We start from the raw sequence: 18,898 nt of genomic DNA on the forward strand, positions 1-18,898 counted from the left end.
TATAGCATGTGGCTTCTTTCACTTAGTAATATGCATGTAAGCCCAAGTCTTTTTATGGCTTGTTGGCTCATTTCTTTTTAGTGCTGAATAATATTCCATTGTCTGGATGGACTATAATTTATGATAGATACCTTTAAAAGATTAAGATATACTATAAAATGTACAGATCTCAAATCTGTGGTTTGACGACTGTGTGTATGTTTATGTAATTATATATATTGTGTGTACTCATACATGAATAAATGAAGGTGCTATTGAGAACAAAATGTAGAACATTTTTCTTACTCAGAAAGCTCCCCAGTCAGTATTCCCTTCCCTCCGGACAGGATAAAAAATATTTTGGCCATAGATTAGTTTTGCCTAATTTTCATAATCATTTGCTGAACTTCATATTAATAGAGTTAATTGAACTTCATATTAATAGAGGCACACAGTATATATTCCTTTGCATCTGTCTTTTTTCACTCAGTGTATGTTTTAGATCCATCCATGTTCTTGCATGTTGCAATAGTTTGTATTTTTTAATTTATTACTGTGTTAGAGTCTGCTGATTAACTATACCAATTTGTTTAGCTATTCCCTTTTTTTTTTTAAGATTTTATTTATTTATCTGACAGACAGAGATCACAAGTAGGCAGAGAGGCAGGCAGAGAGAGGAGGAAGCAGGCTCCCTGCAGAGCAGAAAGCCCGATGCTGCGGGGCTTGATCCCAGGACCCTGGGATCATGACCTGAGCTGAAGGCAGAGGCTTAACCCACTGAGCCACCCAGGCGCCCCTAGCTATTCCCTTTTTAAAAAAAGATTTTATTTGTCAGAGAGAGAGAGAGGGAGAGGGAGAAAGCATGCACAAGCAAAGGGAGAGGCAGGCATAGGGAGAAACAGGCTCCCTACTCACACAGGGCTCCATCCCAGGACCCTGGGATCATGACCTGAGCTGAAGGCAGACACTGAACCGACTGAGCCATCCTGGCGCCCCATGTTTAGCTATTCTCCTTTTGGTGGGCATTTGTGTTTCTGTAATGAATATAGCTTCTCTGAACATAATTGTAGATATATGTGCTCCATTTTCCCTTTTTTGGGGGGGGGTGGCAAAAGGAGAGGGAGAGAGAAAGAATCTTAAGCAGGCTCCATTCCCAGCGTGGAGCCCGTCATGGGGCGCGGTCTTATGACTGTGAGATCATGACCTGAGCCAAAATCAAAAGTCAGAAGCTTAACTGACTGAGCCACCCAGGCACCCCATGTGTGCTCTGTTTTTGAGTATGTACCTAAGAGTAGAATTCCTGGGTCACAGGTTAGGCACATATTTAACTTGATTAGAAATTGCTTACAGGGGCGTCATAATCCCAGGGTCCTGGGATCGAGCCCCACATCAGGCTCCCTACTCAGCGGGAAGTCTGCTTCTCCCTCTCCCACTCTCCTGCTTGTGTTCCCTCTCTCACTGTCTCTCTCTGTGTCTTATAAATAGATAGACGCTTTAAAAAAATTGCTTACAGTTTTTCAGAGGGGTTGTATTATTATACGCTTCTACCTGCATTATCTGAGAGTTCTGGTTGCTCCACTTCCTGCTGCCATTGGGGGTGTCAGTCATTTTTTATCATCTTCTCAATCTTACAAGTTCGAATGATACCTATTTTATAGAAGAAAAACCTTAGGCTTCTATTTAATATAATGTTTCTCTTTGGTTAGATATCCATTGCAAAACTATCTTCAATCAACAGATTATATCAGGATAGGTTTACAATACCAATGAAATATGACAAACTCAGTCTTTTAGAAGTGGAAAAAGACTGTAAGCCAGAATTGGCTTATCTGTAGCACTGTTTTCTCTCTCTTTCCAATTGGACATGTATTCCACACAAAATAAAATAACAAGTTAAAGGGAATCCAGTTTGTGTGTGTGAGTGATGATGAAGTGTTTATGACAGCTGCTAGGCTGACACTCTGTGTAATGGTGTTACATTGACTTCTGAACACCTTCCAGTCTGCCTCCAGGCGTGTGTGTCTGTGTAGTCTGAGTGGTTTTACATTAACATCTACCCTGAGTAAGATCTTTTGACTACAGAAGTGTTACTTGCAAATGGAAGATACCATTAGGGCTGCTTCAAAGCTTGGGATGGTATGTGGACTGGTGGTGCCAAAGCAGTGGCTGGGGTTTTGAAGTGTAATGTCTGAATCTGTGTTGCATAACCAAAGGAACGTGTGAGTTTAAACGGCCTTTCTTTCATCTTCCTTTCAAAAATCAGGCTGAAGGGGAAAGGTGAAAGTCGCCTTAAAATACTACTCTCTATGTGTGTGAAAATTTGGAAGTATGAAAATATGATTATAAGTTCCATTCATTATTTTTGTTCTGTGGTTTTCATATTGTTCTTGAAACTCACTTCCTTCTTGCCTCCAGTTTTATATTTTGAATTTAGTGTCAAGACCAAAATATAGACTCAGCTGCTGTCTGCTTTATGTGGTTAGCAAATATCTGCTCTATAAGATGTTAGTCCTCAAAAATATGTGTTTTAGGTGGTTTTTGTGGTTTGCATTTTTTTTTTCTTGATGGCATACAGAGTAGGTTACAGAGATACTGACACTCTGACATTAACTTAATCACTTGTGGTTAGTTAGGCAAAAATAAAACAAAAACGTTGTCCCTGCCTTCCTCCTAATGTTAGGAGCTTTCAAAAGAATGACTTTTTTTTTTTTTTTAATTATTAGAAATACTTTCTTCAAACTATGCTATCTTAAGTTTTTGAAATTGCTAGAACAAGTGTGACACATAAAATAACGCCCTGGCAATGACTTGTTAGTGAAAAAAAGGCCCAAGTTTAAAAATGGTTTTGAGGGGTGCTTGGGTGGCTTAGTAGGTTAAAGCCTCTGCCTTCGGCTCAGGTCATGATCTCAGGGTTCTGAGATGGAGCCCGCAGGGGGCTCTCTGCTCAGCAGGGAGCCTGCTTCCCTCTCACTCTCTGCCTGCCTCTCTGCCTACTTGTGATCTCTGTCAAATAAATAAAATCTTGAAAAAAATGGTTTTGAATACAGTATATTCATAGGAGATTCTAATGCCTCTGGTCTTGTCATTTTGGGGGAATATTGTTCTTTGTGTCCTCAGATCTAAAATGAAAATATATCATCAAACTGACTCACAGGGTGATGCTAGAGAGAGACTATCAGCTCTTAATAGAAATTGCTTTGAAGTTATAATAGTCACTCATGTAGTTAGTACAGTCCTTTTGTTACTTACTAGTTGAATACCTAAGTATTAGATGACACTTCTGACTTCTTTCCATATCTCCCTTTGTATTTTTTACCTTTCCTCTCTAAAAAAATATATTGCCATGACTTTTTAAGGTAAAAAAACAGTCATGAAGCAGCCTTCTTTTTACAGAATTTCTTCATCGGTTCAGTTGTGTGGTCTGTTTGATTAGCAAATATGTAACAATTAGTATCTATACACTTGTACATTTAAATCAGCTAAGTGAGTTCTTTTGTTGCTTTAAAAACTGAATTCCTTAGTATAAGACCTCATCACCTTTTCATTCTCACTCTGTATTTTTACCTCTTATCCTTATTTTTTGGGGGGTTATTAGGGAAGGTTAATTTATGGAATTTCCACATTTTCCCATGTCTACATCAATATCTATATAAATTAATAGACTATTTTTATACATTTATATAAAAATTATTTTTTATGTAATTATTTTTTTATTTTTTATACATTTACATAAAAATTAAGTAGAAAGTACAGAGAATTCCTGTATCCCCTTACCACTCCCGTTTGCCCCTTAGTAAGGCACATTTATTAAAATTAATGAACCAATATTGATAAATTATTAATAATGTAAGTTACAGTTTACATTTTCTCCTTAATTAAAATTTTTTTATTTGGTGTTACCTCTTAAGTTTAAAACTAGTGAAACAATGCTCTTTTTTCAGGAACTTCATTTCAGTTGTGTTTGTTTGGTTAGTGCATGTGGAACAGTTAGAAAGATTGCTAGCTCTACATTTGAATATTTAAATGGTCTGTTCTTACATCACAGTTGGTTAGGAAACCTGTCACAGGTAAAAACATCATATAAACTCCTAAAGGTTGGAATGAGTGTGGGATAGTTGCCAGAAAGGCTGGAGACTGCCCTGATCTTGAGTGTAAGTGTGAAGCGTAGTGTGATAAAAACTGCAGTACAGATGATATGCTCCTTCCCACCTTGGTAAGAGTCCTTTTATTGAGAGCTGTAAAACATAGGAAGTAATATACCGTGTGGTTCAAGAATGAGTTGTAGCAAATGTTTTATGATATGGTATTATGATAAATTTCCAGACATGAAGTATTAATAACATGCTTTGAGAATAGTGGGGGCAAGTCTGATTTATGCCCAATACCATTAACGTTGAATAATGAGGCCAATATAGGCCCAGTCATTTTATTCATCCATTCATTCATTAACATCTTGATTTAACTATGTTTAAGGTTACATCTTTTAAACACACAATTTAGTCATCACTGTTGCCCCTTGTTTTTTTTTTTTTTTAATTTTTTCAAGATTTTATTTATTTATTTGACAGAGATCACAAATAGAGAGGCAGGCAGAGAGAGGGGGAGAAGCAGGCTCCCCGCTGAGCAGAGAGCCTGATGTGGGGCTCAATCCAAGGACCCTGGGATCATGACCCGAGCCAAAGGCAGAGGCTTTAGCCCACTGAGCCACCCAGGCACCCCACTCCTTATTTTAAAGCTAACTCATATTTAGCAAATTGGTATAGTTAGTAAATTATTTTCTACTAAAATAAACTGCCAGATATTTGATGTTGCTGTGTGGTATTTGTCACTGATGATCCTGGCATATTGTTATGTACTTGGCATTGTTGCCATAGGCCATGATTTTGGGAAAAGAATAAAACTTCCAGGGCCCCCCTTGTTGGCTTGCTCAGACTTTCCAGGGGGAACGAAAGCCATTACTAGTTTGGAGCACTCTGATATGAAAGATATTTTTGATTGAAAGTCAGGATGTGCGTGAGATAACACAGGGAATACTTTTTCTTCTGTTGTCTTTCTTGTCTGGTGTCTTGGTTTTCAATTTGTATTTCTAGCCTGGAAATCATCTGCTATATATGGCATAGCCATTTTGGAAAAAAAAAAAAAAATAGACAAGCTCTTTTAAATTTTTTTATTTCAAAGGTAAAAATTTGTGAAAGTATTTATCAAGAAAAAAACTTATCATTATCTTTTGTTTGAACTGCTTGAGTTATAAGGAAATACATAGTTATTTTTATATGTTTCCTATCTTAAACAGGGACTGAATTTGCTTTGAATATTTGTATGAATTTTTACAAATCAATATTTTCCACTTCAAGAGGTGGATATCGTGTTGGTATAACTCAACTAGCATTTTTTAGTTTGGGGAAAAGTTTACTCATTACTGGATTTGGAATTAAGATATGAATTAGATTAGTAGGAAAAGTTCTATCTTTTTCTTGAAATGAGTTCTTGAATCTCATTCATATTCTGAACTGTTTGTCATAAATACATCTAGAAATTGAGGGTCCTTCAGGACAAAATTCTTACGTCATTTGCCTTGACGGAGAGTCACTATAATAAAGACTGTTTATATAGTTAGTTTGAGGCAGCATTGCTTTTCAGAAGAGACTGATCTGCATTTCATTCACTGTGCAAAATAGATTTAAATCCATAATCCTTTAGAATCAGGCAACTGTAGTGGGCAGGATACTTTAACAGTCATTCGTGGAATAGTATAACTACTGAATTCCAGTAAGCAAATGAAAAGACATTTGATCAACCTCTTCAGTCTTGAAGAAAATGATTAAAACCACAATGATGGTCCCATTGAACACCCACCAGAATGGCTGATACAAAACGTTGGTGAGGATATAGAGCAGGTAGAACTCTTTTACATTGCTGGTAGAAGTGTAAATTTGTACAGTCACTGTAGAAAACGATTTTGTTGAAATCTACAAAATATGCACATATGCATATGGGAGCAATTCTCCTAGTAGACATATACCCAGAAGAAATACATATGTGTGTTCGCTAAACAGAATGTGCAAGAATATTCATAGCAGTGTTCTTTATAGTATTATTTTTAAAATGGTAAAATCATGGCACTTTTACAGCTGTAAAATGAACAAGTTATAGATTTTATTTAACTCATTAATAAATGAGGTATTATTTGGCAAGTTGTTACAGCTGGATCAGAGGAGAATCTTAAGAACTGATTCAGGCAATTAGGGGAATACTGAAATGAACTTGTTATGAGATGCAAACTTGGTTAATATACTATTGAAACTAAAATGTACTGCCTGGAATAATCTTTTTTATAGAGGCAATTCAATTGTATCTCTTCCAAACAAAATTCATTGGCATTTCTGTGGACAAGAGTCAGTAACATTACTATTGGTTTTCTGTAACTTACAGTATTGCAAAATAACCCATTCAAAAGAAAGGTGCAGATGTCTATAGAACCAAATAACCCCAAAGGGCCCATTAGACACTCCTGGTAATCTATTGAAAGGACATACAGTATTTTTTTTTCTTACTTGAAAGTTTTTTGCAATTTCTTCTGTCATCTTATGAGCCCAAAACTAGAAACAACCCAGTAGTCCACCAAGGATAAAATGGTTAAATTGTAGTATTTTTCATGCAGTGGAAATCTGTATAGCAACAGGGATAAAAAAAAGGTACAATTAAAAAAAGAAGGATGCCTGGGTGGCTTGGTTGGTTGAACGGCTGCCTTCGGCCCAAGTCATGATCCTGGGGTCCAGGATCCAGTCTCACACTGGGCTCCCTGCTCCGAGGAGAGCCTGCTTCTCCCTCTCCCTCTTTCTGCTGCTCTGCCTTGTTGTGCTCTCTATCAAATAAATAAAAATCTTAAAAAAAAAAAGAAAAAAGTACAATCATATGCAACAATATGGATGAATTTCATGCACATGCAATGTGCACAAGAAGCCATTCGCAGAAGAGTACATACTGTGTGATTCTGCATAAAATTAAATGAGTAAAACTTGTGTGTAATGCATTAGTGGTTATGATTATTCTGGAGTTGGGTTTGTGACTGGGAAGGTATGTGGAGGAACCTTCTGCGTATCATGTTCTGTTTCTTGATGATTATGCTGGTAACAGAGGTATATTAACATGGAAAATTCACTAAGCTGTACATAGATGGATGATTTATGTGTTATTTCTGTGTTGGTTATTTTTCAACAAAGTTTGCTAAAAAGAATCAACTTGCAGACACAGTTCTCCAATTTGGCAAGTATCTAAAAGGGGAATTGGGGGTATAAATATGTACTCTTGTCTTGATTCTTAGTCATTACGGAGCATTATTATTATTATTTTTTAAATTTTTAAATATTTTATTTATTATTTATTTGACAGACAGAGATCACAAGTAGGCAGAGAGGCAGACAGAGAGAGAGGAAGGGAAGCAGGCTCCCTGCCTAGCAGAGAGCCCAATATGGGGCTCCCTCCCAAGACCCCGGGATCATGACTTGAACCGAAGGCAGAGGCTTTAACCCACAGAGTCACCCAGGAGCCCAAGCATTATTATTACTGTTGTTAGTATTTGATTGACTTTTCTGTTCTGTAGTCAGATACCTTTGAAAAGTCATCACAATTTCAGAAAAAAGTTTAGTTCTGAGGGCTAGATGACCTTTGTTTGCTTTTAGAATTCTCTAACGGTAGTTATAAAGCTCTCCCACAACTTTTATAGCCCTTTCTCTGTGTGTATTATTGTCTCGGCTGTTATAATTTCCTTTTGCCGTAGATTGAGCTGTGAGATTCTAGACTTGTACTCCCCCCAACTTTTTTGGTATGTAATTTGCATATTTTCACCATGCGAAAGCTATTTTCTATGGTTGGAAAAGATTTTTTTCCTACAGTGTGAACAAATCATTCTTTGTTCTCCTTATTGTGCTTCCAAACTGGTACGTCCGGTTTATGCTCCAAACAACAAAAGTCTGTCATCAGAAATTAAAATGCCAGTAAGAACAAAGGCAGAGACCCATGAGGAACTCTTGGAGAGGTTTCCTCCCTGTTTGCTCCTCTCCCCAAGTTACCACCGTTGCCAGGAAGTTGGAACATTGCTTGGTACACTCCTTCTTGTAGTTCTGCCCTAGTATTTATTATTGTTGGATTAGAAATGAACTTACAGCTCCTGGTAATTCTTGTCAGGATATATAAAACCCTCATCTCTGAGATTTTTTGCCATTTTCAATTAGCTCTTTTTAAGAGATGTAAAAATCACTGTGAAAACCATTAAAAAAGTTAATCAGTTTTGACACTCATTTATTTGAGAGCAGAATTACCAGTGAACATACTGTATGAAATTATTAGAGGCAATTGAAAGCGGCAGCTAAACCTGAGCCTGTAAGGACTTATCCATTTTGTGTTCTTTCTACAATGTGCACACGTCACGTCTTTATCTGTATATATTTTGTTGGCAGTTCTGTTCTGAAATAGCATTCCAGTGTAGCAGTTGCACACACAGTTGGGAGAGTTCTCTCCAAGTTTGACATTTGCGACTCCCTTAGTATACTTTAGAATTAGGCTTCTAACAATCTTGATTTTAACATATTCACAAATATCTGTGATAAATAGTGATAGGATGTTTCTTCATCCTTATGTTACAATTAAAGAGTTTAGAATTTAACTTAGAGGTAATAAAGGATGGGTAATAGATGCAGGGTGCATTTTGTAATCATTCCTAATGTTCTTTCTTAGCTGTTGCTGTACATTTAAAGAGGGATTTAGAGTAGAAGCTAGGAATAGAATAGAGCATTTAGAGGTCTGTTTTGAAAGCTGTTATACTGAGGAGCATGGTGTGCTCTAATTTCAAAATGTTTTTTGGTGTCCGAGTAAGCTCTTGTGTATTAAATCCAGTGTTAAACATTTATCGTATTGTGAGAATGCCGAAACAGCTTGCCTTATTCTTCATTATTTAGTGTAATTTAGTACATAGCTCAGTTAAATATGATTAGACTTTTTTTTTAACTTTAAGATTTATTTCATAAAACCAAAAGCTACATGCTAGACCTGTGGCATATAGCAATAAAGTACAGAGCAGATTTTGTGTCAGAATACCGTGACTTGTATTTGTTATAGTGAAAGTATTTTTCATTGCTCTGAATTATAATTTCAGTGCAAGTTCAAAGAGATCATGATTTTTAGATTTCAGAGAATGTATGGTTACTGCCCTGGGTGGGAGTTTGAACAAGGTGACCTTTTAAGACTTCTAGATTTTAAATTTTGTTCTCTAATAGTAAACTGTAGACTTAAGAACTACAGTATACGATAGCCCTATTTTTCATGTAGAAAATTAATATCTACAAAGGAATTTGTAGAGCGCTCCATTCTTATCTTCTGCTATCCTGAGTTTATGGCTTTGGTATGTTTAATTGGTGATAGGTGGTGCTGTTGTTGCACAGTTAGTGTGAAGAGCCTAGCATTCCTCAATTCCTAGCATCCCACGTGTTCCAGAGGGATTCGCCACTGTGGCCCATAAATGAGTTGAAATAATTTTTGTAAGAAAAATGAATATGATGTATCTTTAGGTATCCTGATAATTCAACATTTATAAGAAACAAAGTATTTATAGTTTGCAGGTCTTAAATTCAGATAGAAGACAAGCTGAAGAGCTGAAAAAGCAGTTAATCTTAAAGACAGCACTGCAGATACACAGTTTAATATTGAAAGCTTTAGAAGCCATTTATCTTGTATGCATTGTGGATATTCTAAACTGCTTGTTTGGCAGGTCCATTAAAAAACTACCATCAGCGTGTTTCCTCTGTTGACTGTTTATTACATTTTGTCGTCAGTTCTTGGGTATTTAGAACTGGTTTTATCTTTTTTGCCATTTTCCCTGTCTGATATCACATAGGCCATCAAACACTTAAGAATTATGGAAATGTGGGACACCTGGGTGGTTCAGCTGGTTAGGTGTCTGCTTTTGGCTCCTGTCATGATCCCAGGGTCGTAGGATCCAACTCTCTGCTCTCTGATCTCCCTGCTCAGTGGGGTGCCTGATTTTACCTTTGCCTGCTGCTCCCCCTGCTTGTGTACTCTCTGTCTCTGGCAAATAAATTGAATCTTAAAAAGAAAAAAAATATGGAAATGTATTGGGAACTACATTACCACTTAAAGCAGTCTGGAAAGCCTTTCCTAACTAATTCTAATTTAATCTGCTCAATACTTCAATTAGCCACAAAGTGTTTCCTTGAGCTGCTAGTTTTGAAAAGCGATTGTTTTCACACTCAACACATACATTGTCATATCTCTTTTTCCTTTGGGCTAATAGACTACTGTACTTTCTGTATCTGAGAAATAACTTCGGTACAGCTCAAAACAATCTGACATTCATGCAGTGTTTGATCTAGGTGTATAATAAAAATGATGACATTTAAAGGTGCTTACATATTACTTTTGTAATTCATAGAATATTGAAATTACAAGTATCTTTGAGGTCCTTTAGCCCCTTTACCTTTTCAGTTTGTACATGCAAACGAATATGGGCTTAGGAGAGGTGGGGGGAGTGGGGAGATGTTGATCACAGGGTAAGGGTTAGTTACATAGCATGAGTAAGTCTAGGGATCTAATGTTCACGCACGATGACTGTAGTTAGTAACACTGTACTGAATACTGGAAAACCGGTGCTCTCATCATACAAACAAGGTAACTGAGGAGATGGCTGCAGTGATCATTTTATCATATATGTATATTAAATCATCACGTTGTACACCTTAAATACATACAATTTTCATCCAAAATATATTTTTAAAAATATAGGTATATATAAGTTAAATGATTTATTCAAGGTGCTTAACAGGTAGGTAGTTGCAGGACCCTGTCATTCACATTTACTACAGTGTTCTTTGCAATTTGTTTTGCTTTTTCTCATTTACAACATATTTACAAAAGTTACTACCACATTTAAGTTCTGCTTTTCGGAATACTCAGAGTATTTACCTTTTTCTTACATGGAAAGCTTCGTACTGATTTAAAAAATCGTAACTGCTTTGCTGTGAAATGAGAGGCAATTGTGCAGGAACTGAATAGACTTATAGTAGTTTATTAAAGAAAAGAATTACAGACTTCAAGAACAGATCATTCATTTTCCTATTTATGTCAAGTGTGAGGAAATGAAAATCTCTTCATTTTCTCAAAATATTTGTGGTAATTTAAGCATGAATATACCTAATGTGTGTGAACAACCATAAATGTGTGTATTTGTGTGCATGTGTGCATATATTACATTTCAGACAAAAAAAGTAATAAAATTTAGGAGATCTTGTTTTCTTATAATCATGTTCTGACCTGCATTTTCATTTACTGAAATTTTTTGTCTTCTCATGCAGATCAGTGGGGAAGCACAGGAGCTCTTTTCTGTTCGACATGGCCCCATTCGAGCGGCTAGAATCTTGCCTGCTCCGCAGTTTGGTGAGTGTAGCCCTTAAGAAAAAACAAATCATTGAGGAGTTTCTCTTTTATTGGTCTTGGACTACAGACAGCAAGAATGATAACTAAAGTCTATTTTCCTCCAAGTGCCCGTACCCTTCCCTTCCTCCTCACAAGATAAACTCCTGTTCGTCAGTTGAGATGGAAATAGGTAATCTTAACCAATTCAGTATGGCCATTCACATTCTACTGTGGTTTTGATTTATCTTCAACCACTTTGATCTCGATTTAGCCTCTGACTTTGCTGGCTCTGTCTTGAAGCCCTCTTCTCTCTTGGTTTGCATGGCATTACTCTTCCCAGATCCCTTCCTTGCTGTCTGTGCTGCTTTTGTTAGTTTCTGGCTTAGCTTTCTTCTGTGGGTATTCCCCAAGTCTCTGTTGTTCTCATGTCTTTGCTCTTCTTAGTTATTCTTACTGCCCTGGCGAGGTTGGTTTTCACCATTATCTCGCTTGTAGATGAGTCTGCTGTCTGCATTTCCAGCTATGTCAGAAGTACAGTTTCGGGCTTCTGACCTTCCGTCTCTGCTTTAAAAAGTAATACTTCTTAATGCTTAAATGTTGTATTTAGATATTATGTATGTTTTGTTTTTATTATTTTTTTAAATCAAATACATGTTTAAATGACACCTAGTAGTTGGGTGGCACTTTAATGATCTGAGCTTTCTGTTGTGTTTTCTCATGAACTTGCCTCTGTTCACTGAGTCATATTTTTGCACGAGCAATAAAAACACAGTCAATTAAATCTTATTTGTATACTTTAAAATCTTTTAAAAAAGAGGATGTTAAAATATTTTAATTCTATTAAACTTGAAAGTTTTTCCAGAAGTTGAGTCATCTTCCTTATAATACTTCATTGAGCAGTTAATTCTCTAAACTGGTAAGAATGCTGTGTGTTAAAACTTACTACCATGTGCATTATGCATTAAGCATATGCATAAGCAATGTCAGGGATTATTTTAGTGGCTGAGTCTGCTTAATTGAAGTGGAAGGGTGAAGGTAACAAGGCAGTGACATCCTGCAGTCATGTAGAGATTTTTGTCCTTGTTATTGGACGATATGGTATACCCAGAGTTCAGTGTTCTCTCCTTTACGCGCGCACGCTCTCTCTCTCTCTTGCTCTGTTTTTTTTGTTGCATTTGAGTTTTGGTGAAATCCTTTGATGAGGAAGATTGTGGAACATCTTTTCCCAGAAGGTTTATAGAATAGCCAGCTTTCTCTTTGGATGGTTGGACTCAAGAACAATGTTTTTATTAAAAGAATTTGCTATGTCTTTGTTTCTTTTGTATGTAATTCACAGACGCAGATTTTTCTCTCTTCAGTTCATTTACGAAGCTCTTTTGTTTATGCCAGTTATTAATGTTCAACTTTTCTCAGCTTTTATTTTGGGCAGAAATACTTCGAGAGTATAAAGCTATAAAAGTTAATATTGCTAGTAGGATTTGAGTATATATAATTTATTTTGTCTAATTAAAAAAAGATTTATCTCTCTATAATATTTCTAAAAATATAACATTAGATTTGAAATACAGTTTCACATAGCTAAGGGTTCTCTTATCCACAGGTTACCTATGTGTCACTTTTGTTGTATTTGATTAACTTTTTGGATTTGTTTTTACTGAAGTCTGACATGTGACTGATCACATAAAATTTGTAATGGAAAGTAGAACACCTCATCCCTCTCTTGTCCATTTTCCTTTGTGTGATCATTTTGGTGGAGTAAGTCTTTTAGTAGCTTCCTGAAAAAGGATGTGTGGTAAATTTTGTCTGAAGATATCTTTATTCTTTCTTAATTCTTGTTTGGTGATTTGGCTGGGTAACAAATCCTTGTTTGTAAATGATGTTACTTGAGAATTTTGAAGGCATTGATATAGTGCTATGATTGAAGAGTCTGAAGCCATTTTGATACTTTTTTCTTTGTCTATGGCTTGTTTTTCCTGTCTGGGAGTTAGTAGAATGTTGGTCTTTGTTCCTAGTGTTCTGAAACTTTACATTGTTGTTTCTTAGGTCATACATTGTCCTGGGCCCCTTCAATGTGGGAATGCAAGTAGTATAGTTTTGAGAAAATTTCTGTAATTAATTAATTAATTAATTAATAATTTCTTCTAAGTTTTCTTTAATTAATTAATTAATGATTTCTTCTAAGTTTTCTTTGTTTTCTCTTTCTGGTACTTTTATTATTTGGTTCTTAGACCCCCCTAGATTGATTAATGATTAATTTGGAAAAATAATTTCTTTCATGTTATTTTTGGAAGATTGTCTCAATGTGGATTACTAATTCTTTTGTTGAATAATTTTTTTCTACTATCATGTTTTTCTTAATCTTACCTTATCATACCTAACATCTTGCTCTCTCTCAACCAGCATTCCCTCTTCCTCTCTCTCTGCCCTCTCTTTTCTTTCGTGTAATTTACATATAAATATTACCAGTAGAATCCAGTGACACATAAAAAGAATTATATATCACCACCAATAAAGGATATTTCAGAAATATAAGGCTGGTTAATGTTTCAAATTCAATCAGTATAATTCACATTAATAGAACGAAGGAAATCCATATGACCATCTTACTGTAAGTGGAGAAAACCTTTGATAAAATTCAGTAGCCATATATGACTAAAAAAACCTTTCAGCAGGGTGTCTGGGTGCTCAGTTGGTTAAGTGTCTGACTCTTGATTTTAGCTCCGATCATGATCTTGGGGTAGTTAGATTAAGCCCTGCATTGGGCTCCTTGCTCATCACAGAGTCTGCTTGAGATTCTGTCTCTCCCTCTACCCTTCCCCCTGTTCATTTGTCCTCTCTAAAGAAATAAAATCTTAGAAAAAACTTTCAGCAAATTAGGAGAGAAAGAGACATTCTCAGTATAATAAAGATTATAAAAAATCTACTGCTAACATCATACTCAGTATGATGTATTAAGTACTTTCATTATTATTATTATTAAATAATAATTTAAATATTTAAATTATTTATATATAATTTATTATATATAATATATATTATATAATATATAAAATTATAATACATATTATAATTATATATAAAATAAATAACTTAAATTATTAAATAAATACTCAGTGATGTATTAAATACTTTCCTGTTGAGTTTGGGATGACTTCTACCGTAACTTCTATTTATCTTTGAATGTACGACCTAGTCATTACAGTAAGGCAAGAAAAAAAAATAAAAGGTGTAAATATTAGAATGAAAGATGTAAAATTGTCTTTATTCACTGGTAATTTGATAGTGTGTATGGAAAATACAAAAGAATCTATAAACTTTTAAAATTAGTAAGTAGATTTAGTTATAGCTTTTGCATACCAGGTTCATTAGATCTTTTGTGAACTGATCCCCTCACTGTGTGTTTTTCCAGTATCATTTTTAGTCATTCTTTACCAGCGTTCCCCATCTTCCCCTTCCTTGCCCTAATAGTACTCTCTGATAATTTAACTGTACTTCTTTCATTTCCTGAAATGATCCATCCTCTTAAAGGTCATTTCATTGCTATTTCCTTTTCTAGAACTCTCATGTCCATGTAACCCTTTTTGCTCCATAGTCAATATTAATAGTATGTGCTCTCCTAGGACTTACTATTTTTTTCTTTTTAAAGATTTATTTATTTTAGAGGGAGAGAGCGATAGAATGCATACGTGCAGGGAAAAGGGGAAGAAGGAGAGGGAGAGAAAATCCCAAGCAGACTCTACAATGACCATGGAATTGATGTGGGGCTCAATGCAGAGCTTGATCTCATGACCCTGACATCACAACCCAAGTGAGCTGAAACCAAGAGTTGGATGCTCAATCCACTCTACCACCCAGGGCCCCCAGGACTTACTGTTTTTTGTTTGTTTTTGTTTTTAATTTTAGTTCCTCATTTACCTCTTGCTAGATTTTTAAAAAAGATTTTATTATTTTTAATTAATCGCTACACCCAATGTGGGACTCAAACTAACAACCCTGAGACCAAGAGTCGCATGCTCCACCAACAACCAGCTGAGGGCCCCATACCTCTTGCTAGGTTTGTAGTCTGTCTTCATATCTTTAGTGCCTCACCAAGTACTTTATATAAGGTGTTAATAAATATTTGTTGAAAGTTGCTGAATGGTATAATCTCTTGAAAATTATGATCAGGAGAAAAGCAAGTTCCCTTTCTGTAGGTATTTCTTTTTTCTTTTCTTTCTCTTCCTTCCTTTCTTTCTTTCTTTCTTTCTAGATTTTATTTATTTATTTGAGAGAGAGAGCACAAGCAAGGGGAGTTGGCAGAGGGAGAGGGAGAAGCAGACTCCCCGCTGAGCAGTGAGCCTGATATGGGGCTCAATCCCAGGGCCCTGGTATCATGACCTGACCTGAAGGCAGATGCTTAACCAACTGAGCTGCTCAGGTGCTCCTCTGTAGGTATTTCTGTAGAAAGTTTGTCCTTTAATTAAAAGTGAAGATATGGGGGCGCCTGGGTGGCTCAGTGGGTTAAAGCCTCTGCCTTCAGCTCAGGTCATGATCTCAGGGTCCTGGGATCGAGTCCCGCATCGGGCTCTCTGCTCGGCAGGGAGCCTGCTTCCTCCTCTCTCTGCCTTCCTCTCTGCCTACTTCTGATCTGTCTCTGTCAAAGGAATAAATAAAATCTTAAAAAAAAAAAAGTAAAGATATGAAGGATCTGATGGCATCTTATTCCGCAGAAGATCATATTATAGTATAGTATAAATGGGCATTTGCTTGTATCAGCATAGTTTAGCTTTCCTAAAGTATAAGTGGGCATTTGCTTGTATCAGCATAGTTTAGCTTTCCTACTTCTTCATGGTCAGTATCAATAATTGGTTACTTTCTTAATGAACCTGTACCTTTTTTAGAATTTTTTAGGACAGTGCTTCAGAAAACTATGACCAATCTATTGGTGTTCTTATATCAGATAAAAACTTATTTATTATCCTTCAAATCTTTCTAGAACTTATTTCAAGTAAAGTGAATTCTTTGTATTCATTACTCTAAGTAGCCATTGTGGTTTTTATTATCTCAGTACCTCACATGTGAATTAAAACATATTAATATGTATGTGTTAATGTACAAGTTAAAAAAGTTATATGATTATAAATTTTGTGCTCGTAATGGTTATTTCCAAGGAGCGGGATCAGAAAACACTTTCACTTTAATATGTTTTTAATTTCTTAAAGATCATATAAAATAAAGATCCTATAATTCTAACCAGTTAAAATATTTATTATAAAAATTTAAGGAATACTAAAAGTAGAAAGTGAAAATTCACTTGATTCTGTGTTATCAGAGATAAACCTAGGTTATCTCTTTCTTTCCCTTTCTTGCTTTCTCTGGACACTGAGCATGTATTCACAGCTTAGAGTATACATTTCCTGCCTTTTCCCCTTAACATGCATGAAATTAACTTGTAGTATTATGTCCTGGGTCTGATTCAAGTTCTTTACATGTGTTGCATGTATTGGTTTTGGGTATGTGTGTCATTCCTTTATATAAACATTTATATTAAACTTTCTCCTGTAACAAGTTATGTTGTTAGGTACTTCTACATGTGTATATTTTAAAAAATAGAAGGAATTATTTTCTTAGGACAACTCTTACTGGGTCAAAGAATATATACATGTAAAATTTTGATACATGTAAAGTTGGTTCTCAGAGAGAGTATACTGACATCTGTACAAGAAAATTCCTTTTTTCTCCAAGTTTGTCCTCTACTGGCTATTGTGAATCTTTTTAGTCTTTGCATATCTGATGGAGGAAAATCATCTTCATTTGTAATTTTCTGATCTTTGAATGCTAGGGAGAATGGAAATTCTTCATGTTTTTGCTGTTTATTCTAATTAATACCATGCTTGTTTGTACTCTTTGCTCTTATTGATTGAACTTTTTATTATTAATGGTATATTATTATGGATATGTATCCTATATACTTCATTTATAGTTTGTGATTTGTCAAGTTATTTGGTGAAATCTAGCAGATTTTATGTTATGTCTTTAGTTTCAAAGAAAATCTTTGCATATTTTTGCATGTTTTATAACCATGTCTAATTTTAAATCATGACTGTCCTTGAATTTAATTTTTTTGTTATTTGTTTTCTGTTTATATTTTCTTGATTTTTCCTTGCCAACCTCTGAGTTTCATGACTTTTTTTTGAAATTTCGCCTTTATTATGGTCTTTCCCATACTGTAATGTGTTTCTTTGGAATCACGGGAACAGTAATTTACTAATCATCTCATCCTATGCAATGCCTTGCTTGATTATATGGAATATGAGTAGTGACCCCAAAAGAATTTATTCTGTATTTGACAAAAGAGAAACCAGAACTCTGCTTTTGTATAAAGTATTTTTGTTATTTATCAGTGACCAAATGAATAATGCTATTTTTTTAACTCTAATAGAGCTTGTAACTCAGGAGTTACATTAGCCTTGTATGTGCTGTTTCCTTATTTTATGGAGAAAGACGATTATTTTGCTCTCAAACTTGAATCAGATTTCTTAGAAATGCCTTTTCGATCTTATTCATTATCCTTAGGAGTCCAGTGTACCAAGTACCTGAATTTTCTTCTAAGAATGTCTTAGAACTAATTCTTATATGCTAGGATCTTTTTCTGAGAATAGGACTCTGGATATAAAGTTTCCTAAATGTCTCTGAGCCTAATTTCTGCTACTCATCCACAATACCAAGAAGCCAACATGGCTTATTTCTTCTAGATTATTTTATTATTACTTATTGTTAGAAAGGTACTGTTATTTATCATCCTGCTAAATAAGGAATTTACAATTTCATGTCTCAAAATATTTAAAGGTTTAAGAAAACCCCTAAGATACAACCTATTTTTTCCTACTGGAGTGAAAATGCAAAGTTTTCTGAAACTTATAATATTATAAACAGCTCACCCATGCAGTCAGAAATACTAGTTGTTGCTGTTTTTTTATACTATGAATGGCTAAAGTTATTTTTCTAGAAACAAACATGAGCAGAATAATCCTAGAGTTGTTAAGCTTTTTTCCATTTGCTTATTTTTGTAAACTTTCACACACTTCTAGGTGTCCAGTTTTCATTATTTTTCATAATACCAGTCTCATCCTTTTCAAATAATGTACATGTGGTTTTTATCACATTCAAAGAAGAGCTGTTTGATTTTTCTGCTGTTGTGAATTCAGAGATTTTGATTAATTTGTCCAGAAGGGTTTGCTATAATTTTCTTCCCTATGAAGTTCTAATGTTAAACAAGTAAATCCTGTAAACACATACACACACACACACACACACACACACACACACACACACACCCCAGTCTGTTCAACCAAGACACCAGCAACCTTCCAAAAGTAGGCCAACTGACATTTGCTTACAGTCATCACCAGTATTTTGCAAAGAGGAAACAGGCTTATTGACATTTTAAATGGCCAAACTATGAGATTTAGGGCCTCCCTAATGTTTTCTGCTCTAATTACTCTCAGTTTGC

At 35.3% G+C, this 18,898-nt stretch overlaps 1 protein-coding gene across 12 annotated transcripts in view; it reads left to right on the forward strand.

Moving 5' to 3' along the window:
* Positions 1-18,898, forward strand: part of BCAS3 (BCAS3 microtubule associated cell migration factor) — a 587,541-nt gene that overhangs the window by 46,041 nt on the left and 522,602 nt on the right. For all 12 annotated transcript variants that reach the window (XM_032320065.1, XM_032320063.1, XM_032320069.1 and 9 more), the window contains exon 6: positions 11,346-11,427. In XM_032320065.1, the coding sequence (XP_032175956.1) occupies positions 11,346-11,427 (82 nt within the window). The remainder of the gene's footprint in view (positions 1-11,345; positions 11,428-18,898) is intronic.

The sequence above is a fragment of the Mustela erminea genome, chromosome 18, assembly GCF_009829155.1.
Source record: "Mustela erminea isolate mMusErm1 chromosome 18, mMusErm1.Pri, whole genome shotgun sequence".
NCBI classification, from domain to species: Eukaryota; Metazoa; Chordata; class Mammalia; order Carnivora; family Mustelidae; genus Mustela; species Mustela erminea.